Source organism: Sander vitreus, chromosome 12 (genome assembly GCF_031162955.1).
Source record: "Sander vitreus isolate 19-12246 chromosome 12, sanVit1, whole genome shotgun sequence".
Classification (NCBI taxonomy): domain Eukaryota; kingdom Metazoa; phylum Chordata; class Actinopteri; order Perciformes; family Percidae; genus Sander; species Sander vitreus.
In genome coordinates this window covers 28,569,453-28,595,375 of record NC_135866.1, presented here as the reverse complement: position 1 = coordinate 28,595,375, position 25,923 = coordinate 28,569,453, and the positions used below count along the sequence as shown (strand labels likewise).

The 25,923-nt window shown below is 43.1% G+C and overlaps 1 protein-coding gene across 3 annotated transcripts in view; it reads right to left on the bottom strand.

The window, feature by feature from the left end:
* The window catches only part of LOC144527151 (solute carrier organic anion transporter family member 5A1-like), a 48,961-nt gene extending 23,902 nt beyond the window's left edge, over positions 1-25,059 (bottom strand). Inside the window, exons 1-5 of one of the 3 annotated variants that reach the window (XM_078265057.1) lie at positions 24,966-25,059; positions 22,346-23,770; positions 4,747-4,879; positions 3,042-3,259; positions 1,732-1,896 (exon numbers count right to left, since the gene is read on the bottom strand). In XM_078265057.1, the coding sequence (XP_078121183.1) occupies positions 1,732-1,896; positions 3,042-3,259; positions 4,747-4,879; positions 22,346-23,300 (1,471 nt within the window). In that variant the 5' untranslated portion in view covers positions 23,301-23,770; positions 24,966-25,059. Of the gene's footprint in view, positions 1-1,731; positions 1,897-3,041; positions 3,260-4,746; positions 4,880-22,345; positions 24,126-24,965 lie in introns of those variants that run through there. The other 2 variants (XM_078265058.1, XM_078265056.1) reach the window with 2 other exon arrangements.
* Positions 25,060-25,923: the final 864 nt, after the last annotated feature.

Sequence of the window (25,923 nt, the reverse complement as noted above, 5' to 3'; positions counted from 1 at the left end):
TTAACCTGTTAACGTGCTGTGTGTGAGCTTGTAGCTACAGGCCTGTTTTAAGCATGTGCTTGCGAGTGTATGTAGAGTGCATCAAGTGCTTGTATTTGTGCGAGTGTGTGTCTTAGTGTTTCTAAATGTGTGTGTAATGCACTCAGTGCTCTGTGTCCCAGGTGCCCCCTTCATTTGAAGGCCAGCAGTTTCTTTATTATTAATGTGTGTTGGCTTGCAGCTCTGCGCTCAGATAAGGAATATCAGAGCAGCGCTGAACAGGCAGAAAATTGAAGTCCTGTGTGTTGTATGAATATTCTGGTCTGTCTGCATCCTGTCTGTGCTGCTGTAGAGATATTAAAGGGGCGTTCATAAAGAAGGCAAAGAACAAGTCGGTCTTTAAGATGCTCCAATTTGAGTTTCATGAGTAAAAAAATCCTATTTTTGAAACGTCACATTTAAGTTTGTAAATCACGATTACTGGAGACAAAGATTTCAGAGTGGATCAGAACTTCGATCGGGGGGGGAGGTAACTTTGCAGTTTGAAGGCCGTTACACACCGGGGGCGTGACGAATAAGCGACGTGAGAAATGCGGAATAGTCGGCAGCGAATATTGCGCATCAAAACTTTTCACACCGGCAGCGGTGTGAGTTTGCGACCGTTATACCGACCGGGATATTCGCGCCAGCTCATCTGCCATGTCGGAGGGACAGTTTGAGTTCGGTCTGGGGACGCTGCTGAAAGGAGAGGGAAAGTGCCGGAGATGCAGTGTGAGCGAATGAGAGAGAGCAATCGGAGCAGAGGAGAGTTAACGTTTAGCGGTGAAGATACCAAGTGATGGTACAATAGCTAGAGTCTGCAGTTTGAGCACAAATGAACGCTGCAGCTCCTCAAAACCACCGGAGGTGTCCTGTCTTGTTTCCCCGGCTGCTGAGCGGAGTGACGGGGAATAACGTTAGCTCCGGAGACTCCAGCCCCGTCTCCCCCTGAAGCAGGAGAAGCTAGCACTAAGCTACTGTGAGCTTTTTATTGAGTTTCCTTTCAGCAAAATACTCGGTGAATTTAATTCCCTCTGGGAAACAGTGTAGCATATGTCTAGGGCTTTTATTGTGAAAGGTAAGAACGGAAAGAGAGTCTCTGGTAAACACTGCATTTGTCATAGTTGAACGGAGTAATAAAGTTTGCTGTCTGTACAGTCTGCGGGTCAGACAGCAGCCTCTGTGTTGTTGCATCAGGATCCTCATCAGTAAACAACACAACCTGATTGGTTGACGTCTTTATTCGCGTCGCGAAAGCTCAGAGAAATCGACCTTGTTTCGGGAAAAAATGATGCCGCTTTATCGCTGCATAATAATTGCGTTCTGTGTACTCGTAATGCAAACGGGGTCAGCTCTATGTTCCCACAGCCCTATGTTCTATTAGGCCCCATGTTCCCACATTTCTAGGACATTTTCAAAATCAGGTCTTGTGTTCCTACATTTCCCTTCAATTGAAGCCCTATCCTCCCACATTTTTCAGGGTAAGGGTTAAGGGGATCAAATCTGATACAAATTTATGAAAAAGGAAATCTTGGAACTGTGGGAACATAGGGCCTAGTGAAAAAAATAAATTCTTAGAAATGTGGGAACATAGGCAACAAAAAAAACAAAAAAAGTTTGAAAAAAATATATTGACGTGCAAATTAATCGCACGAAAAAAAACGTCCCCGGTGTGTAAAAGCCTAGAACAATGTTAAGTGTAATCGAGCTCACCGGTGTAGATGCTGGCGCTGGAGGCCGGGATGCCAAACTGAGACTCGATGAACTTGGGGATGAAGGTGATGAAAGCGGTGACGATGGCGCTTTCAGCCGTGTAGGAGAGGCTGACGAACAAGAAGGTCACGTTGCTCAGGATCCTCACTGCCGCTTTGGGCAGGTCTGCAAGAGGAAAAGGACAAGATGGGCAGACAGGGAGAAAAGTTTGATATTTTTGGGGGTTTGTTGTAAAGAAGTTATTTGTTCCTGACAGTGCCCTCCGTCCTGACCGAATCATGAAAGCATTGTGTGGTGGATTTCCACTCAAATATGGGAGAAGAGTACACTCTACACTTAACAATGATGTTAAAGGTGCTGTAGGTAGGATTGTGAAGATCCAGGACTTAGCCAAAAAAATTTAACATCGACAACTTCTCAGTCCCTCCCCCCTTTCTGCTAAAGCCCAAAATGGTCTCCTAAGCCCCTCCCCCCACAAGGGAGAATAAATGCGTGTGCATGAGCAGTGATTGACACGCAGTTAGACACCCCCCCTGGCCCTGATTGGTGCATCTGAACAGGGAGCTGTGGATTTCTGCAAATCCCACTACAGGCTGTAGGTGGAGCCAGAGGAGCTGGATTTTTATTTAAATGACCTGCTTCATGTAGTTCTACTGGAACATAGGGTCAGTTTCAGCAAATATGACAGAAAGTTAGTTTTATAAGGCTTACCTACTGCACCTTTAAGAGAAAAGAGCAGAAGATCTACATCAAGATTATTTCTTTGATTAAAAAATTAGTCCAAAAACCTGTCTTGGTGGAGACGACTGAGGAAACCAGCCAATAATTACATTAAAGAAGCTGGAAACTAGAAAATGTCTATGTCTATGGTTTTTTTTATACTATCATTACTACAATATAATAACAAAATAGCTGCTTATGGGCGATCCGGCTGTTTGCTGCATGTTCCCTACACTCTTTCCCCACATTTCTTGTCTTTCTGTTTGAACAAATAAAAACATACAATGCTCTTTAAATAAAAAGAAAGAATTAATAGACGGATAGATAATCAATGCACTTCTGCTTTTGTTTTTTTTAATCAAACCATGAATGACCATTACCCAAACAAATTTAAGGCAGTTTTGTTGAATGTGACTGCACTTTTACCAAATTAAATAAACTTTTAAGACAGATGTTGACCGGCTGGACTCATATTTAACACACTGTTATTTTAAAAAGGAGAAAGACAGACGACTCTGAGAGACCCTCCAACATCGCAAGTGACATCTGCAGCCCTTCGCCGACACGTCGCAGTGTTTTCTTTTCGGTACCTTTGATGTCCTTTCCGAAGCCCATGGACGAGGTGACCGCCTGGCTCTTGTTGTTGCTCTTCTCCTTGAGGACGTCGTCGTCGCTGGACAGGTCGTCCATGCTCAGCTTTTTCCTCCTCTTCTTCTTCTTGTGTCGGGGGGGCAGCTTCTTGGGGAAGGTGAACATGGGGAAGATGACCAGCAGCATGGCCACGGCACACAGCAGGAACCCGCTCCACCTAGACAAGACGGGGGAAGATTTAAATTAAATACTGAAAGGCCGAAAGTCGACATTTTCTGAACCTAAATAGTAATACTGAGAAATACAGAGAGAGTTGTGTGGAGCTGATAGTCTTAGGGCCTTATTTTAACGATCTAAGCGCACGGCATGAAGCGCGTGGCGCAGGTGCGTTTAGGGCGTGTCCAAATCCACTTTTGCTAGTTTAATGGCGGAAAAAAGGGTCCGTGCGCCGGGCGCATGGTTCAAAAGGGTTGTACTTTGTGTCTTCATTACTCAGAGGTGCTTTTTGGGTGTAACATGCAATGAACTAATCAAGAGTGTCATCTCCCATTCCCTTTAAAAGCCAGGCGCGTTTGGACCTTGGAGCATTGCTATTATGATGGAGGATTTGCACCATAACATTTGTATTTGTAATATTTTGTATGTCTGTGTGCTGCTGTGCGTCCCTGTGTGTGTAACAAGCATAGTGTGCGCGCGCTGTGCACGAGCCTAGGAGCATTTTACTAATTTGCTGTTAAAATAACAATGAAATGCTGCGTTATTGACTTTAGACCAAGTTTTTGTTGGTCAATGGGACGATCACTTTCCGCTGCCTCAAGATAGCAATACGCCCAGAATGCACCTGAACACACCTCCCTGTAAGACCAGCACGCCCAGAATGCACCTGAACACACCTCCCTGTAAGACCAGCACGCCCATGGGCGCACAGATGGGCCCAGGGTTTGAATGTGTTGGCCAATTATCTGTCCGTGAATCTGGGCGGTGGAGCTTCTGATGCTGCAATTCCAGGTAACTCGTGTTTTCACAACCTTCTTCCCGTGAAAGTGCCCTGGAACGGCAGTCAAACCCGTAACTTACTACCCGTGAACTCGTACCAGATCGTTGTACTCCCAGTTACAGTTTTTGACGTCACACACACATAAACAAATGTTCTGAACTTGGTATCATTTTATCTCTGTGCCTCATTTTTGTGCACAGATAAACAAATAAAAAACTGTCGCCAGGCTTGTGCAAACTCACTGGTAGACTCATCCATCCTCTTCCTGCTATCATCACTTATAATTCATGTAGGAAGCCCACCGGGTTAGCTAGTGAGTCACTAGTTGTGCTGTCAGTTAAAGGATGGAATCACTGAGAGCTGTAAAGAGATAACTAACTGCGTCTCAAACACAGCAGCAGTATACAGTATGTACAAAAACCAAAAGGTGACCTAAGGAGCAACAATGCATCTGATGTACTGTATGTAAAGTGATGCTGCATCTGGGTAGCTTCTTGATTTGTCAAGTTTCCTGCACATAGTATAATTAAAAATGTGGTCTACTTTTGATTCACTCTCAGAAATAAGCGGCGACAAAACGTATCCTGAGTCCCAATACTCATTTTTGGCGAAGGGAATGTCTTTGTATATATGTTATATTACCCACATTAATAATATTACGCAGATAATGCACTTCAACCGGCCCAAAGCAGCCAGATTGTTCTCACCAGTTGCCGATGAAGCGGGGGTCGCTTTGATCGATGTTGACCACAGTCTTGGGGTCCACGTAAAAGCCGATGAGGACTCCTCCCAGCAGGTAACCAGCTGCTGGACCCAGTGCTCCCATCACATACATGATGGCTGAGGAGAGGAGAAAACAGTGAACAAGATTAGTGATCAAACTTTATGCCTGCAATAATCAGTGTTGTGCCTCAAAGGGACATGAAGACGTCAAGCTGAAAGACACAAAGTCCCCACATAACGTAAAATAAGTTAAGCAATTGCCTTCTTCCACATCCAGCAGACACAGAGCCACATTATCATCCCATTGGAGTCATGTTTCTATCCACTTGACGAACCCGACTGACGCAGGGCAGCGCAAAACAAAGCCCGACGTAAGTGTCTTTGCTAGTTTCAGACCGACACAGCTGTCAATTTCCCGTCCAGCGCCCACGTTGTTTAAATAGCAAATGCACCTGGGCGTGCTGGTCTTACAGGGAGGTGTGTTCAGGTGCATTCTTGGCGTATTGCTATCTTGAGGCAGCAGGAAGTGATCGCGCCATTGACCAACAAAAACCTGGCCAATGCCGTTTTATTGAGCTTAAAACAACACAAAAATCAACTATTTTGTCACCTAAACGTGGATACAGACACTGGAAGAGACATTTGGTTGATACTAATAATTTTAAAAAAAACAGAAGGATGTTCAAAAAAAAAAAGAGAACAAAAAACCTTTACTATGTTTTTAAGGTCACAAACCACTGGCTACCTGCCACTTCCAGAGCTTAAACATTTTCGCTCTGTACATTTTGCATTGTCCTTCCTTTATTTACCTCCACAAATTAAAGGAAGTGAATAGAAAACACACATAGTGGCAGGAGACAGTGTGACTAATAGTAAGTATGATCCCCGATTGGATTGCTCCGCATTTAGCCGGGTGTCATCCTGATAACTTCCCAGGACTGTCTGTGTCTTATAAACATAGTTTTAGCTACATTTGTCTAAGAGGAACAACTTTACGTAAACTTTTGTGTCAAAGTTGTTTAATTCCCTGCACTCAATGCCTAACTTTAACCCTTATGCAACGCTTCAAATCAAACTAATCTAGGCTTTAAGAGCGGGGTACAAAAGGCCATGTGTGTGGGTCATGTGTGCAGATCATATGCTTGTGTAATAAGGGGCCTGCTTGGGGCTGAGAATAAGATTTCTCCAATTAGGGGGAATTAACATCTTAAAAGTCTTTGGCCAAACTTTAAAGCTAAAAAACAGAAATGCGTGGCGTGACTTAAAAACTCAAAGCTGGGCCAGGCACTGGTGTCAGAGTCCCTGTGAACTCACCCGGGGTCGCTGGGTTCCTGTCAGCAGTAGCTTCAAAGACGCCTCATTTCTAAATCACCAATGTTGTTGTTTTTCAAAATAAAATGACAACTTGCAAGTGATGCATCAACAGCTCTCATTGCTGACTCTGGGCACTAAATTAAAATCGAATGTTCTGTTATATGGGGAAAAAACCCACCACTTATTTTGTGGAAGAACTAGTGTGTAGGGCATGGTTTTGTTTCAGTTAGCCTAATAGCTGGTTTGATTTGCATAGAGAGATGATTTTATGAAAAGTACCCCATGCCAATCTCTAGGTATGGTGAAGGGGATGTGATGATGTGGGGGAGGGGGGCTATTTTAATTCCAAAGGTCAAGGGAACTTTATCAGGATCATAGTATCCTGGATCCATGAAATAACTGGCCTTTAAACATAAACATCTGCCTGCCTCTATGGGAATTTAACATAGGGGTGTACTTACTTATGCCCCCTGTATTTTAAGGAAGAACATTTATTTATTTACGATACATTATTCATTCACAAAGAAAATTGGTGTCCTTAAAGGTTGGATTTTCCTAATTTTTTTTAATTAAGGCATTAAGATCAATTTCCTAAAGATGATTTTTTTATTCCGCTTTTTAGTCAACTTTAGCATGGGTTCATAAACTTATGAGTGCCACTGAATGTATGTATATATAATAGAGCTGCACAGCATTTTTTCTGTTTTTATTCCTTTGAAAGGGTCATTGTAGAGATGCATGCGTAAAAGAAAATCCCACATCTCTGGTCAGAAGGAGAAAAACACAGCTACTTTTAAACATTATGAAAGACTTGGATATCAACAGGTTATGCACAATCATTACAACAACGCTGACCTCTCCAAGAAGGTGGTTATAGGAATGAAAGAGGGACGCTGTATTCGCACGGTCAAACAAATCCGGCACCGGTGGAAAACTTTGAAAAAAAATCCCATTTTTGCACAGCTGCATGTAAACGGGAATATTAATGTTATATTCTCTTTCATTAACCATGTAAACAAGTTAGTGGGAATTAGGGGTGTAAGAAAAAATCTATACACTTTATATACACATTTTATTTTGCAATACTGTATAGATTTTCCAAAACGCAATATATATATAAATATATATATATATATATATGTTGTGTTTAAACCCCCTACCGCTAGATGGCTATGCTGAGACGCACCACTAGTGTCCTGGCCTAACAGTGCCTAGCAGTGCCTGACTTTTTGCTAGAAGCTAACAACGTAGCTATGGCTGAACTCTGGCCTACTTCAGCATATAAACATTAGCTCACTAAGAACCTGGGAACCACAATCCCAAACTGGCAGTTTGATTTTCTGTGTACTGAATTATTTACCTAAAGTAAACTTCTTTGACTTTTATGCACATCATGTCTTTTTTTTTTAAATATTAGTTGTTCTAAAATTACACTTAAAAAAAATCCCAATATATCGCCTTACGCACAGTATCGAAATATATTGCAATATATCGAGTCATTGTATTTTTCTGAATAAGGGCAAAACCTGGAATATAATGTGCATGTAAACAGTCATCATGATAATAATTGTGTAACACAGAGACTTATCTTACCGCGAAAAATCTAATACCGTTGCAACCCTAATGCATGATAACTGATCACTATGTTTGACTGATATTCCTCAGCTGCTCATCTGCAAAGCATCCTCACAGAGGCATATTTTCTGAGCCCGCGCTCTCTCCACTAGACTATTACATCATCTGACTAGGAGAGCCAGAGGCTGGGATGATAAAGAATCGGGGATGGGATTGAGGGCTTGGGTTTTCCAAGGGGACCCAGTGGTGTCGTGGATAATCCCTTATCTAGCAGGAGGAAAGGGAAAGCCCTCGGCTGGCGGGCTGCCGTGTTACACAACGTGATGCAGAGCATCAGCATTGGGATAAAAGACGACCGGGCCGCTGGGGGTAAAGCGGCAATGGAATAAGGATGGATTTATAAGAATAGAATAAAGTGCTATCTCATTAATTATGTTGTATTGGTCAGTTTTACTTTTACAGTACAGATCTTTGTGTACTGTATCTATAAAAAAACAAACCAAATGAACAGTTATTGATATAATACACATTTCATTTTAGCGGCAGAAATGGAGAGGGGTCTGGAGTCACTGGACAGGACCAGGGAGCAGGTCAGGCAGGCCTATGCGGATATTGATGCAGATGTGGCAGAGTTGCTGAGGGAGGATGCAGATGCAGTCAGTGTGTCTTTTGATGGCACTTGGCAGAAAAGAGGGTTCACATCACACTATGGGATCGGGGTGTGCATCGATATATTTACGGGACTGGTGATCGACTTTGAGGTTCTATCCTCCTATTGCCATGCGTGTGCCCTTAAAGAAGCTGCCAGGCATGAAGGAAAGATTACAGATGAGGGAACTGACCCCTGGAGAGAAACACATGACTGTGCACAAAATTGTAGGGGCTCAAGCAAGGCTATGGAGCAGGAGGCAGCGAAGGAGGATGTGGGCCAGGCCCGTGAGTCGCCACCAGCTGAGATATATTCAGATGCTGTCAGATGGAGACAGTGCTGCATTCAGGGAGGTGGTATCCCTCAACCCATACCCTGGGCATGAGGTAGTGAAATTAGAATGCATCAACCATGCCCATAAGCGTATGGGCACAGCACTACGAAAATTAAGTGCTGAACGCAAATTGGGGGGGGTCTGGGAAAATGAACGGCCAAAACATGTAAAACATTACAAAATTATTACAGGGGGGCAATTCTAAATAACCAGGGTTCCCTAGACAAAATGAAGAATGAGATCTGGGCTGGTCTCCTCCACAGCATGTCCTGGGACGAAGTCCCCTTGCACACCTGGTGCAACCTGTCCTGGTGTTGGTATAGGAGAGCGGTAGCCTAGAAATCTAGAAGCACCCTAGCGGCAGCTAATTTATTTTGCAGCCAGGGGGGTCTAGGCACTCTCCGTTGGCTTGCGAGCTGGAAAAACCAAACTGTGGTCAGGCCAATCACATCGTGTATAGAGTCGGCGGGCGGGCTTATGGCTGCTGCTGATGGGAACAGCAGTCTTCTGGAAGACTTGGAGTTCAGCTTTTCTTTGAGAAAAGAACGGCACTGAAGTCATTCTTAAAAAAGCAAGCTGTGTTCGGAGTTTTGCCGACCGGATACGGCAAAAGTTTAATCTATCAACTAGCTCCGCTACCTTCTTCGTTGCTCTGCCTGGTTGTAGCGCTATCCTATTGCGTGCAGAGGGAATTTGAAAGACAACCGTTTATCCCGCCCCCCCGGGTTGAACCCTGCCAATGGTGAGTTCCCAGACCCAACATCTGGATGTGGGTCTGGCTTGTCAGGCTAGGAGAGTGGAGGAAAATGGAGAAACTCCAGAGAGCCACAGGCTCCATGCAGGAAACTTTTTGTCTCGGGAGGTGGGCCAGAAGTTGATCCCCGTGTACCACCGCATGTCAAGTGACAGCCTGCTGCAGCGCATGCAGCATGGCAGCACTCAAAATGCGAATGAGTGCCTCAACTCATAGTCATATGGGCCCGCTGTCCAAAAACAGTGTTTGTGGGTAAGAGTAGGGTTGAGGCAGCAGCAAGTATGGCCATTTCAACTTTTAATGAGGGGGCCTCTGCCATGCTTGCCATTATGGATAAGCTTTGGCTGGAAAGCACTGTCGTTACCGTCACCACCATCAGGGAAACAGACATGCTGAGGATCGCAAAAGCCGAATCCATCCAGTCTGAGAGTGCAAACTGTTGCAGAAAGACTCTGAGCACAGCTAAAAAGCTGAAAAGGTATCAGCAAGAGAGGGGTGAGGGGCCTACATATGGTGCAGGCATGGAGAGCTAGGCTTTCAACCATAGGTGGACTTTGTGTTCTGTGTGTTCCGATGGACATAGAAGACTAGAGTTGCAGTTCTGATGATAAGTTTGTGTGTCTGTTATTTGTGGTTCTCTGTGGTTAGTTGAAGGTGTTATTTGGCAATGTTGTTTTATTCAGTGGTCATTGTTCATGTGCTAGACATGGTCTACATTGTTACTTGGCCAGTTTTTTTGCTTGTTAGCAATGTTTTCATATAGAAATGTCTGGAATTTTACAATATAAATCTTTAAAGCCCGTTTTCTCAAAATGACTTTTCTCTCATACTCCAAGTCCGAAATCTCCACTTCAGTAGCACCTATATACACCAATCTTTCCAGTCTTGTACCTAGTTATATTATGAAGACATTTACAGAGGGATTTGTAAATATATTTTTCCTAGCCTGATTTATATAACATTTTATTCCAAAATCGACAGTATATTCTGATGTACAGGATAACAAAAGTAGATATCCATAAATCCCTCTGTAATTTTCCCCCCATCTAATATGTTTTAATATATGCAAATTAGCACATATGTAATTAGAGAATGCCTAATTTGCATATTTAAACATTCAATTACAGAAAACTTGTAATACATTTTTTTCTCATCTTAATGTAAGTAATCAACTGAGAAAGTTTCAGGGTGATATCGGCTAGTTAAAACGTTTACCCTATTCACCTGTAGTGTCAAGTTTTGTGTTGGAGTTTGTAACATTCCAAAATCTTAATTTTGATTTAAAGATTTTCATTTTCACCGTAAATGCATATCGGTTCCAAATATCGGTTATCGGTTTCATTAACTACTAATAATCGGTATCGGTCTTGAAAAACCAGTATCGGTCGATCCCTAAAACAAAGTGAATTGAATTGTAATGAGCCATTATAACCTCGGCAGGGTAACTCAGTGTTTATGGGCACCCTAGTGCTGCCAAGCTGTTGCATCACCATCACCCAACACACATAATGAGAGCCCTCCAAGGTGTTACTGCACCCGTAGTCATCACTCCACAACCCGGATTACACCAGTCTGGACCTGCACGCCGGCAACACACAACACGGCCGTTAAAAAGAGATGGATGGCAGCTGTAAACCAGCCGAAAAGCTAATAAAATAAATAAGAAATGTCATTTTTTTCCAAATTAACTGTGTGGCTTCAAGAGCCTCGGAAAGATGTGAACCTCAATCAACGAGCACGAAGCTTGTAAGCTTTCAATCCATTCAACGTTTGGTGCTGCCAAGTTTCATTTGAGCTTTCGTTAGATCTTTGCCAGTTGATGGATGGGTTTATTTTTTCAAACGCTACAAAACTGCCGCTGCGTTGTTTTGTCCCGCGCATCCCGACAGCAGAGGTGAACGCTGAGAGAGGAGCCATGTGATGTAGTGTTTGGAGAGACAGACAGACAGCTGAGGCCAGGGCGAGATGGAAGTGTGTCTGTGTGTGTGTGTGTGTGGGGGGGACAATGAAACGTTACGGGATGACAAACGGCGGTGTCACAGCAACCTGCTGACACAGCACTGTCTCGTTGCAACTTCCCAACGGGGCTGCCAGCCCCGGCATCAGACTCCCCTGCCTCCATGAAATCTGTGAACAGGCTTCCTGCACTTTTTTTTTGTTCACTTTAAGTGACTAATGTTCCTAACAACTACTTGAATTTTAGCAAATTTCCTGAAATATATTTGGCTGTGAGACACAGGAAAAACAGCACAGGGCCAGACGGAAGCAGCGACAAACCACAGCGTCCGTTTGAACTCCCCACTGGTTTTCTGTACATTTCACACTAGGTGTTATGGTTTAGGCTCGATACACAGTATTTTTTTTTACCCTGCAGAGATGGTGAGAGATAAAATGAGCAATCAGCAGCCGTTCATTAATACAAACCCCCCTAGTGACGATCTCTAACGTCTTCTAAAGACTCAACAACAGGAAACCAAACACGACCAGAAAGCTCAACACCAACAAACAAGGCCAACAAATATTAATGATAACATCAAGCTCATCAATTCCATCTTTTACTGACCTACATACGCTCCCTGTACACTCTAGAGACGTGAACCTGCAAATACTAGAAGTCAAGTCATGTAAAGGCTGAAAAGTCAGTCAGTAACGTAAAATTTCTGTCCACCTTCCTTTACGCGGTAAAAAAGCCAGAATATAACAAACATTTTACACTTGATTGACCTGGAAAGTTGACAATGAAGTAGGAAATTGCTATAAAAGCTGATAGTAACTGTGTTTTTGGCTATACCGGCTTCCACTTCTGCTGTAGATAAATGTCTTGTGGCCACTCAGATTTACAGATAACCAGCTCAAGATGCATCTGTTCTTCAGCATTTTTGCTTAATTAATGACACAAACATTTCATTATTGGAATCGTTTTGGATGAATCCATGTCGACTGACTAATCCATTAATTGACCAATTGTTTTAGCACATTGATCATAAAATAACATTTCAGACTGGCGTGCAAAGCGAAGAATTACAGCAACATGTGCAAGTGCAACAAATGGATTTATGACTTTATAGATTTTTATGTCACAACAAAAAAATAGACCCTTTGGTAAATGCTTTTATCCAAAGTACCCGGCAACACCATGAGTGCATACACAGCAATATGCTATTAGTGACCCCGGTAGGTGTTTGAACCACTAACTCTGCCGGTTTATGTGCCTTACTTTAACTGTTGAGTGTAGCAGCACATTTCTCATTTCATCGTCTTGTCGCGCCAGTCGATTAAAGCCCTCTGAATTAAACCGAGTGGTGTAAAGACGGCACTTCCACTCACGTCACATCGCTGAGCATGGCTCGAGCAATATTTGTGAACACAAACCGTTTGCCCCGATAAACCGGGGAACATGACAAACAAACCTCCCGGCAGGTTTAGCTGCTGTGTAGCCCGGAGCGGGACGGTGTGAAGCTCTTCAACAGGAGAGAAAATGTTTAATGTTTAGAGTCCTTAATTTATGACAGTGTTTCTAGTCCTCAGTTTGCAGGTTGTGTATTTGGGGGGGCAAAATGCAGCTAGAGCTGAATTTCCCATAGACTTACATGGCGAAAGACGTCTGTAAATCGGTGAATACATTATTTTAAGCTTGTATTTTACCTTCACAAAAGTGCTCGTTTTGTCACTGACAGGCTCAGATTAATATCCTAAGTGTCTGACAACATTATGGAAAGGATTTCTAAGGAGGTCGACCTTTCTGTCAAAGAGTAAGATCCTTTTTTTAAACATAAAAACATCCGCGAAATTGCGTTCGCTAAACCCACCAGACTCCATGTAAATAAACAGTCATTTTAGCATCTTAAAAAGTCAAAGTCTTCACTTCACTTCAAAGTCAACAGACACAAAATAAAACTATAAAAAGCCGTTTTGGGTCGTCTTTCCACCTTTCCAACCATCACAACTCTAGTTTGGGTTGAAATAAACACCTAGTTTACCGATTTACACGTCAAAATATGTTGGCTCTATACACACTGAAAGCATTGCTTTTTTAAATGGAGTCTGGTGGGTTTAGCACTAGCGACTTCAGAGCTGTTTCTGGTTAAACAGAAAGGTCTCAAAGAGGTTTTAAAGATCTATCTCTGAAGGGATCCTTTCCATAATGTTGTCAGACACTTAGAATATTAATCTGAGTCTGTCAGTGGCAAAACGAGCACTTTTGTAAAGGTAAATACAAGCTGGACAATTGCCCTGTTAACTTACATTGTAGCTTGTTTCGCCGCTGCCAACTGCAGCGATCTCACTTAATACTGGACCAATGTCAAAGATTGTTGTTCCCATCAGTCACTTAGACACAAAAACATAAGAAAATAGGGTCCAGGTTGAAAAAAACGGTAGTTACCCTTTAAGGCGTTAACTGTTTAAGTTATAGATCGGGGAAAATGCTCAACATTTTACAATTCCCATTCAAATGTTGTGCTCGTTGACTACTGTCAATCAGAGCTTTGTAGGCAGGATTAAGCTAGAAAAAGAGCAAAATCCTTAAAATACAGCGACAGAAAATGGCAGCACGGATGAGATTAGGTTAATCCACATCTTAAATCGACATGTAAACATTAAGTTAACTGCACATAGCAACCACTAACAGCCTCGGTGTCGATGTCGGTGGGTCAAAAATAACACAAAATAACTCCCCCACCCAAACAGAAAACAGCTTACATGAACACGATGTCAGGCTGATAAAAGAAGGGGCGATTTGGTTGCTTATTATCACTCAGATTAAGCTTCTCACAGACGCTAAACATGGTCCAACTTGATGGCAAGGTTTTAAAAAAAACCTTGATTATAATCTCTGAGAAAACAGGAAATCAGAGTGTAGACATGACTTTATATCTTATCCAGAAAAAGGGTGCTGGTGCTTATATCTGTGTATCATTTAATTGACTCTTAACTACAACCTATAGTCATCCAACAAAAAAACTGACAAAATGGACAGGTCTCTGGTCGCATATGCAGTAAATTGACAAAGCATGCCAAACACAAACAGGCGCTGTTGACGACCATATTGCACCTCTGAGCTGGCACATAAAAATTTCAAGTAGCCGTAGCGTGTGTCCCGATGCCTTATATGGGAGCCAAACAGAGCATCTCTTATTGGGGTTACAAAGCAATATTGTGCTGAATTATTCTAATGGATGTCTGGTACGCCTTTGGGCATGATCTCATATGTAGGCTAACGCAAAGCAGAGCCAAAATGGACCAGATTGTTTGTTCTCCAGCAGACAGCAAGTCTGCTGCACCCATACTGGGACAAAACAGTGTGGAAATGCCACAAACGTAGGACGTTCCCTGTCTTTACCTCTTCTCATTTCAGTTTTTCGCAAACTGTGAGCCAGACCTGATCACCCAACATCGGTGTTGGACCTCACCGATGCTCTTGTCGCCGAATGGGAGCAAATCTCTCAAACACCTGGTGGAAAGACTGAAACCAGAAGAGTGCAGGTTGTTGTAGCGGCAGATGTGTGCGAATATGGGCTTGTGTTCAGTTGGATTCCCCGTTTCATAACAAAGGGATAAACACCATCTTTCCCCCGGAGTGACGTCCCTCGTTCTTACTATTCGAGGCAGGGCGGGACCCAAACAGAATACGCTGCATTGGGTTGCTGCTAGGCTGGCAGTGTTCCCAGTGGGCACGGCCATCTGACTTAAGAATCATTAGAAACTCACGTTTAAATCACCCTCCCAGTTGGTCTTTCTGTCTCCATCAGCAGCTGAGATAAACCAGAAGACACCTTTGATGTGATAAGGGATCGCGAGGCAAATGGTACCGATTGATTTCAGTTCACGTTTAGCGCAATGCTGTGCCAGAAAATTCCAACTCTTGTAAGCACTTGATCAATCCGTGTTTTTAAAAGTGTCTGCAAAGACCAAGCAGTGGGATGAATGAATACAGTAGTGGTCTATCTGTGTAGCATTCCTGCTGAATCTACAGTACAGCTGCAGATTTACTAAAAGGCATCATCTGTCTCCGCTCATCTCATGTTCCACCACTAACACAGTAACCCAAGTAGGCTAAGTAGCATTAGATGTCTATCTGTGTCCAGTCAGCCCTTTGTGTAGCCTGACAAGCCTGACCCACATCAAGATGTTGGGTCTGGGAACTCACCATTGGCAGGGCTCAATCTGAGGGGCGAGTTTGGTTTTTCCAGCTCGTAAGCCAACGGAAAGTTACATTTGCTGCCGCTAGGGTGCGTCTAGATTTCTAGGCTACCCTTTGTGCACACTTCATGGTCAATATCAGACACTGTAGATCTCAAAAGAGAGGCAAAAGAGAAGGAGAGAGTCAAGTGGAATTTTAAAACACCTACAAGGTACTTTGAACCAATTGCAATCTAAAGATCTTTCAAACACACTTTGTTATGCTTCCTCTTGAGCAGGTTACTCAACTGCCAATTAACTCAAATTTACTTTTAAATGTAAACAAATTTCCAGATAATCTGCAACAGAAAATGTAAATGAATGGGTTGCTCCATCCACTACTGTTACTATGCAAGCACTAGGAGTTAAAGATTAACAGCTGGTGGCACTAATTCTACAGCCGGCTGCTATTAAACCACAGCAGGACACGAGGACAGCGAGATGACAGAATTATAAAATTGCCATTTTTTTTCTTGCAATGTTTCGACATTCTTTTGAATTTCCATTTTCCAAGGGAGGACATCAAAGTTATTTTGGTTTCAAAGATTTTTTTGAATATCTGAAATAGGAGTTGGTTGCCAAAGTCCATTTACGTTCTATGTTGTCACAAAACACCCAAGTGAATGAATAAGGAAAACATGACATTATATAAAGTCGATTCTACCTTATGGCAAGAAATAGGTTAAAATAGGTGACTGATTAAAAGGGCCACACGAAATCTGCGGACCCAGAATTCTGAAGAATTTTCGCGAATAAATAAAAAACCTACGAATGTTAAAACATCTCCACTCCAAGCAGAAAAACAGACCGTTTTTCATTTTGGATCACCGCTTAAAACTGTAAAAAAATCAGCAGATTCCGTTTGGGTCTACTGATTACTTCGGAAAATAATAGCGAGTGCGACTAAACTATTACACAACATTTGCCAGCATCAAACTGGCAGGATTTAGCTGGTTTGTGGGTTTTTTTGGTTACTGGACTCAACTGTGACGGTGTTTTAATGGGCACCGTCCTCATTCCAGTGACTGGAGAAGCTGTCAGTTTCCATTAAACCAACCGACCACATCAACATGTTTCTGCAGCCTAACAGTATGCTCCTGTTGGCTGGGTAACCCTGCTCTGCTCCGTCCTGCTGGCCCTCGCCCATTAAGGCCGGGGAACAAGTATTTTCATTCAGCAGTCACAAAAACAACTGAATACCAGAGTTAACTGGTGGAGTGGGTCTCGACCGAAGGACAAACACTTTTTGGTTACTTGCCAAAATGGCAAGTAGAGCAGATAAAAGTTGTGTCCAACAACAATTAAATATTATATTAAGGTTCATTTATAGGGCTGTACAACTACTTGGATTAAAGTACTCATATTATGCTTTTTGGCTTTTCCCCTTTCCCCTATCGTGTCATATATCTTTTTTGTGCACGTTATAGGTTTACAAAGTGAAAAAGCCCAAAGTCCCCCCCAAAGGGACTTACCATCTCCAACAGAAAACACTGTTCACAAACTGCTCCAAACAGCTCTATTGTAGTCCAGCCTTTACTTCAGAGACAAACGTGGTCACTTTGGAACACACGTTATAATGCTCGCCTAGCTGCTAGCGTGGCACGCCCTCATACTCTGCTTCTGACTGGCTAGTAGTCCTTACCTAGGTACTGTCAGGGCACGGCCTCATACTCTGCTTCTGACTGGCTAGTAGTCCTTACCTCGGTACTGTCAGGGCACGCCCTCATACTCTGCTTCTGACTGGCTAGTAGTCCTTACCTCGGTACTGTCAGGGCACGCCCTCATACTCTGCTTCTGACTGGCTAGTAGTCCTTACCTCGGTACTGTCAGGGCACGCCCTCATACTCTGCTTCTGACTGGCTAGTAGTCCTTACCTAGGTACTGTCAGGGCACGCCCTCATACTCTGCTTCTGACTGGCTAGTAGTCCTTACCTAGGTACTGTCAGGGCACGCCCTCATACTCTGCTTCTGACTGGCTAGTAGTCCTTACCTAGGTACTGTCAGGGCACGGCCTCATACTCTGCTTCTGACTGGCTAGTAGTCCTTACCTAGGTACTGTCAGGGCACGCCCTCATACTCTGCTTCTGACTGGCTAGTAGTCCTTACCTAGGTACTGTCAGGGCACGGCCTCATACTCTGCTTCTGACTGGCTAGTAGTCCTTACCTAGGTACTGCACATGTGCGACTCCCAACAAAGATGGAACAGAAGTGAGATGTCTCACTCTGTAGCTAAAACAGAGAGCTCAACACACAGGGTGAAAAGAGGAGCTGCAGCAATGTGCAGTACAACACAAATATGGTGTTTTTTGTACCATGTAAACCTATTCTGATATAACCTCTAAATACAATTATGAACCTGAAAATGAGCATAATATGGACGCTTTCATTCTTAGGCTGTTGTCTGTGCGGTCACGTGTGTCCTTCTTTTGTGTCCTAGGACGCATTGTTGATCTTGTGTTTATGCTGATTTTATTTGATGCTGATTTTAGAATGGTTTTTCTGTTACATGTTTATGCTGTGAAGCAACACATTGTAGCACCATGTCCAAGACAAATTTCCCCCTCGGGGACAATAAAGTGTATTCTATTCTATTCTATTCTATTAGTTGTTTGGCCTATATAATGTAAGAAAATGGGGTAACATTTCAATCAGTGTTTCCCAGAAGCCCAAGATGACGTCCTCAAATGTCTTGTTTTGTGGCACAACTCAAATATACCCAGTTTACTGTCACAGAGGAGAGAAGAAACTAGAACATATTCACATTTAGGAAGCTGGAATCAGAGAATTTGTAAAAAAAACAAAAAACGATTAAATTGATTACAGAAGAAAGAAACGTGGGTGTCCACATACTTTTGGCCATGCAGCGTACTGTATATGGGACTTTATAGTTTCTTTTTTTTATGCAAATGTATTTTTCACCTTAGGACCAACGGGCTCACACATTTTGCAAATTGCAGCCAAAAAGGGGCAAATTTCTGAACTTATTCCTCTGAACTTAATCATTTTAGAATTTCTACGCTACAACCTGGAACGTGTCCAATCACACTTCAGTGTCCAGACTCCTTCCAGGGGACATCGTACCACCAACCGGCTGCTGCACTGGTCAAAGCCTCCCTCTTTTAAAAAAAGAAAGAAAGAAAAACAAAGGGTCTCGGACCAACGCCGAGCCTCTGCGGGACTTTCACTGCCATTAACGAGAGGAATGCACATAAGACCTTCCCCATCGTCCCTCCGCCCACCACAATCTCTTTCATAACCCAGCTCTTATTTGTTGGTTTAATTAGGCTGTACCTTGTTTGAATGCACTGGGGCTAGAACGTCTGAGGAAGCATGTGAAAGGGAAAGGGAGGGCAGTTCAAAGTCGATTTAGCCGCGGAGCTATGTCCGACATGTACATGGCGGTGACAAGCACGGGCACTATAGGAACTCTCTGCTGTTGTTTAAACTACCTGCTTGTTAGCCTTGCTGCTGATGTGCCTTTGAGCATAGAACGGGGGCCTACTCAGTAACTTAAAATCAGAATCAGAATAAAGTGTATAAAAAGCAAGAAATAAAAAGTTAAGTAAAGTAAGATTAGGTTAAAAAAAAAAAGATTAAAAGAGGAACAATACAGCGATGTCAGCGATAGATTTACTAAACAACAGCCTTGTTCCTGGAAAACAGTTAAGGTGCTGTAGGTAGGACTGTGAAGATCCAGGACTTCCTTTAGGACCAACTTCTCAGTCCCTCCCCCCTTTCTGCTAAAGCCCAAAACTTTCTCTAAGCCCCTCCCCCCACAAGGGAGAATGCAGTGATTAACACGCAGTTAGACACCCCCCCCCCCCTGGCCCTGATTGGTGCATCTGAACAGGGAGCTGTGGATTTCTGCAAATCCCACTACAGGCTGTAGGTGGAGCCAGAGGAGCTGGATTTTTATTTAAATGACCTGCTTCATGTAGTTCTACTGGAACATAGGGTCAGTTTCAGCAAATATGACAGAAAGTTAGTTTTATAAGTCTTACCTACTGCACCTTTAAATGCTACTGAAAAAAGGCTAAAAAAAAACTTGGAAAAAGACGGTATAAAGAAGGAAGTAAGGCAAGAATAGGTCAAAAATAGTCGAGTTGAGACACAAACTTAAAAAAAAGCAATAAAAACTTTGAAAAAAACACACAGTAGAAAGAAGGAAGGCGACATTAGGGGGGAGACAAAAGTGAAAAAAAATTCCAAAAGTGACAAACTCAGAAAAAAAAAAGTGACAAAAACTTAGAAAAAAGCTGAATTTATTTTATTTTATTTTTTTTAAAGAGACAAAACCTTCGAAGAAAAAAAGACTAGAAAAAAGTACGGAAGAAAGGTCAAAACAAACGACAAAACCTTCAAAAAAAAAGGTGACAAACTTCAAAAACAGCGACAAAAAATTCAAAAAAGCGACAAACTTGGAAAGAAAAGAGAGTAGAAGTAACTACAGCCTTGTAACTGTAAAACATTTAGCAAAAAATCTTACGTACCCCCTACAGTCCTCCAGAGTACCCCTAGGGGTACAAGTACCCCGATTTGAGAAACACTGCAATAGACAACCCTATAATGATACATCACGACTATGAATACAAAAATGTTAAAAAGGTTAAATCCAGGTTCTCTCTCTGTATTCACTGCAAGTCCAAACTGTTGGAAAACAGCACAATTAACTTATCTTCAAGTGTCTCTTGTTCACGTGCCCCCCCCCGATAAATTACACCAATGGCCGTGTTGATATTTTGTCCCACCCCTATCTTCAAACTAAGCCAAGCTACTGAAATGCACGCAGCTGCCGTAATGGTGAATGTGTGTGCGGTCATACATTGTCTACAGCTGCTGACAGCGCCTGACCGGTGTATCGTCATACACTGGTCATACAATTACGTTTCAGACAATAGTGTGCTTCCAACTTTGTGGCAACAGTTTGTGTTTGGCAACGAAATGGTTTCCCCAGTTTGGTGTGGAGGAACCGGACTGGCAGTGCACGTAGAGCATGGCTGTTGGATCTCATTAATGCTCTTGTGGCTGACTGGGAGCAAATCCCTGCAGCCAGCTCCCAAACATCTGGTGGAAAGCCTTTCCCTAAGACTGGGGGGCTGTTGTGGCAGCGGATCATGGTTTTTGGAATGTCAGACTCATCAATCACATACGGGTGCAATGTTCAAGGAATCCCCACCCTTTTGGCCATGCAGAATGTCAGTATCGGCATAATTGTCCCATTAATATTCAAAGAATGTATTTTAGTGGGTTTTTCTTATGACAATTTGAATACATATTTGTAATATGTGTTCGTATTTTTAGTCATTTCCAGTGACGTTTATTGTTCATAATTTATTGTTGTCATATGCTTAGTCTGGCTCAACCAATGACGTCCGGTGCATTTTTCACACGCCGGCCGTCCCTCCCCTTCCGCTAACCTCCGCTATCTCAACAAATGAAGCCAAAGACTTTCTGGTTCCGGCTTCTCAAATGTCAGGAATTTCAATTGTCACGTCAAAAAGTAAACTTGATCTTTTCGGGTTTTGTGCCGTTGTCTGGATGAAACAAGCAATATAAATGTGTCACCTTCGGCTCTGGGACATGTGCATTTTTTACTATTTTCTAAGCCAGTGTTTCTCAAATGGGGGTGCGTGTACCCCTAGGGGTACTTTGGAGGACTGCGGGGGGTACGGGACATTTTTTTGTGGCAAAATGTTTTTCAGTTACAAGGCTGCAGTTAGTAGTTTGTCACCTTTTTAAAAAAAAGTTTTGTCATTTGTTTTGACCTATTCCTTGCCTTTCTTCCTTAATTATTTCTACTGTCTCATTTTGTTTTTTTCTGCTTTTTTCAAAGTTTTTGTCACTTTTTTTCGAAGTTGGTCGCTTATTTGAATATTTTTTTTATAGTTTATAATTTGTATTACTATTTTCGACCCATTCTTGCCTTACTCTTTCTTTCCGTCTTTTTCCAAAGTTTTTCGCCTTTTTTCATCAGCATTTAAATGTTTCCCAGGTACAAGGGGAGTCCATGGCTTAAAAAGTCTTGAGAACCACTGGTCTAAGCTGTTAAAATAATTAGAGATGGTCCGATACCATTTTTTGCTTCCCGATACCGATTCCGATACCTGAACTTGCTGAACTTTTACTCAAGTATTGCTTTCAAGTACTTTATACAAGACTGCTCCACAGTGCTGTGGAGATAGAACGGGCAATGAGACTAACGGAGTTAGGAGCTTCTTTGGAGGACTGAGGTGATGTGGGTGTGGATGTCAGCAGATTCTAAAAAGATTACAGAGCATACAAACAAAACAAAAAGTCACTGCTACCAAAACAGGCTGCCGGTTTTCATCCAAACCAACCCCAGCAGGACTGATGTCACCGATTGGTCGACTGCGCGTTTGAGCACTCCGTCACACATTCTAGGGCTGGGCGATATGGAGAAAATCAAATATCCCGATATTTTTTGACCAAATACCTCGATATCGCTGCCGCAACGATATTGTAGCGCTGACTATCGGTGCTTTCACAAAATATTTACACAATGAGAGTTTAGATAAATAATCATCAGTAATGTGGATATAATGACTAAGTGGGTAAAGGCAAATAATAGAACAGTTACAACAGTCTGGTAAGTTCAGAAAATGACATCACTGCAGCCTTTAAAACCAGGAAAACATGTATGCCATAATTCGATATTACGATATCCAAAATTTAAGATGATATCTAGTCTCATATCGCGATATTGATATAATATCGATATATTTCCCAGCTCTAAGACATTCGCACACAAACTCTTACCGAGATACAGCGAGGCGTTCTCCTTCTTGACGTTGTCGTCCAGGTAGGTGGGTCCCAGCGTGTAGATGGGCGTGGACCCCATGCCCACCAGGATCTGGGCGACGACGAACAGCGCCACGTACAGGTTGTGCTCGTTGCCCTCCTGGTCCCGGGGACAGGAAGTGATGTCGACGCGGTCCCTGCCGCTGCCGTTGCTGTTCATGCACAGGCCCTCGTTGCCGGAGGACGAGTTGACCTCCTGGATCTGGTAGGCCGGCGAGATGAAGTGGGGCAAGGAGAAGAGGGCGGCGCCCACCGCGATAAATACCCCGCCCACCGCCAGCCAGCGAGGCCTCTGGCCCCGCCCGCCGAAGTAGCTGATGAAGACGACCACGACGAGGCTCCCGATGTCGAAACAGCTGACAAGGAGGCCCGACTCGGAGCTCCGCAGGCTGTACCTCTTCTCGATGGTGGTGATGACGCTGCTGAGGTAGCCCGACACCATGAGCGACTGGATGAAAGTCAGGTAGCACATGCAGAACAGGAAGCAGCGCGAGTCCTGTAGGATGACGCTCAGGTACTGCTTAGTGGGAAGACGAATCCGAGCTAGCTTGGAAGCGAAAAACCCCGGGGGCTTCCTTCTCGCCAGGTTTTTACTCCTACGGATCTCCGTGTTTTCCATGTAGGAGCTGGGCCTGTTCAGCGCCGACTTCCCCGGCTTGGGCAGGTAGTTTGTCCTCGTCGGGGACTCTGGCTGAAAGGACTCCGTCTTGGCCTGGAGCTGGATAAATTCTGCACTCTCTTCTGCAGTTATGGACACAGAACCAGTCAGTAAGGTTTCCTCTTGAGGTGCTTCTTCATTTAAAATAGGCAAACTTTTACATATGAAGTCCGTACCTGGCTCCTCAATTTCGCTGGAAAACCCGTCCTCCTTCTGAAGGGACTCGGAAAACTCTGCTTCCTCGTGGTCAGCCATTATTTCCAGTCAATCGCTCCTTTCTTTTAAGGGTTTAGAAGAAATAAACCACCCCAGTTCCAAGCCTACATTTAGAGTTCAGGGGCTGCTGCCCATTACATTTATTATTAATAGGCACATCTACTCCCACGGATGCAGTCTGGCACACAAAGAGGCCCAAAATAAAGCAACAATGTCAACCTAAAAGGGAAAGTAGACTCACAGCTAAGGCTTATCTGCAGCGTAGGCTTGGACAGCCTCTGTTTTATCTTGTCATGCACACTTGCCTTCTGCCAGCATCTAATCCGGAGATGGAGAACCTGCTCAGGCCTCCTCAGCTCGACCGGCGGCGGGGCTCCAGAGCCGGGGCTCCCTGCGGCCGCACAACATATCCTCTCGATGGCTTCTCTCAGCCGGACGCTGCTGTTGTTGCTCCACGGCCGGCAGGGATGAAATGAACTCGCAGATCATGCGCCACATCCCTGACACCCCTGCCAATGAAGATCGCACAGTTACAATGTCACTTGTTTTCGGAACATCAGATGATTTTGCCCACCCCCCCCCCTCTTTGCCTCCTAACTCTTCCTCCCCCGAGTCAAGGGCATCACCCCTCCTCCCGATGTTATCGCCGCACCAGCTGTCCTCCCAGCGGGTCATTCAAGAGATTATATTTCTGTGTAAATCCGTGAAGATGTGTATGAGAAAGAAAAAAAAATTAATAATAATAATAATAACGATATTAATAATAATAACCGGCAATGGAGAAGTGTCGTCGAGGAAAACGAGCGTGAAACGAGAAGTCCGTCACCAGCCTCCTGCTCGGGAACACCGCAGTGCTCAGCTGCTCTCAGTCGCTTTTTTGAAAACAACTGCGTCAAGCTACATAGATAGCTACACGGAAACCCGAAACGTTTCCTTCACAATAAAAGCGTAACATTTCATTTACTCCAATTCTAGTGAGACGTGTAAACTAAATCCCAAGCCCATCGCTATTTCAAGTTTGTCGCAAAGCACCGTTTTGTGCTGAATCACCTAATGTGTAGTAAATCCTATGAAATTGATCATAACGTGATAACAATGTGGTTAATGTATATTTTACGATAAAATACGTGGTGCATTTTAGGCGTAAATACTACTTTAAAATGTCTAACTGGAGGTGGTTTTAACAAATTATCGTTGCACTATTTTCCATACAAATGCCTTCAAAGTGCGAGGCCCAGTATTCCTGCACAGCGTCGAATATGTGGAAAGTTTGATAAATTCAATTAACAAGATAGGACTTGGCTTAAAACAGACGAATTACGACTTTCGTAACGTTAGCTAACAGCTATTATTATGTGCAGAATTTACCAGTAGACAAATATGCATTCAGAAAACGTTTTACTGTATGTTATACGACGGACATCTGCAGCATTTACACTTTGGCAAAATATCTGTTGACTGGCGATTTTATTTTATTGAGTTTCTATCGACGTTCATGTCGCCTCTTCCACGTTTTTGTCGCCTTTTTCGATTTCATGCATTACTTTGAAATGTAGATCCGGAAGTACTCCTTTAGCTACCATACAGCTAACATCAAAGCTAGCAGCTAACCCGAGGTAGCAGAGGTAACGTTCGCCGATGGATAAAACAACAACAACAACAACAACAACAAAAACACCAATGGGGACAATGCGCTTTACTAACCTGACACTCTGAAGCGACGACACGGGCCTTTAAACCTTCATGTCCGAGTTATAACCCACGCCCGCGAGGACAAGGCGGTTAAAACCGGAAAAAAACACATTAATGTTAAAAAAAAAAAAAAAAAACTCACCTACAAAACATCTTCTCATTAAGCCGCATCAAGGCGGAGGGAATTAGCCAGAAAATACCGGAAACACTTCGAAATAAAAGCATAACGTGTGTCATTCAGAGAGAGAGAGAGGGAGAGAGAGACAGAGAGACACACAGAGAGACAGAGAGAGAGAGAGAGAGAGAGAGACAGAGAGAGAGAGAGAGAGAGAGAGAGAGAGAGACTGTAAAACAGAGGATATTTCGATGATTATTTTTACACTCAGTTGGCCGGATGTAATCCCTTCTGATTTAGGCATGGCAACTAGGCTATAAGTACACATAAAACAAACACAAGCCAATATAAAACACACATAACTAGGGTTTAAGTTTTAAATAAAGGATAACTAATTAGCAAAAACAGAATAGCTAGAAAAAAAGTTACAGTGCAGTGAGATATGTATATGAATAGGCTGAATATCCCCAAAATCTGTGTAATTGAAAGATGGAAGTGGACTTCTTTCCCAATTTTTGGCATCAACGGCACTCAAAAGTAGTGTATACGTGCAGTTTAGTGTCCCAAATTCCCCATACAATGTCCTTAATTATGAACCTGCTAAACCACCTGTGCTACCCTAACCCTAACCTGTCTCAAATAAGACCCTCATCATTTGGGACACTCAGTTTTTGGCAAATAATTTGAGACACTAAACTGCACGTATACCCAAAAGTAGTATTTTAAAACTTTTTTTTTTTTTTTACTCTAGAAGATCTGTGAACTGGAGTGATTTCTTGGTCTGTAGAAACACCATCACAGTATGACAATGACAGCAGACACACACACACACACACACACACACACACACACATA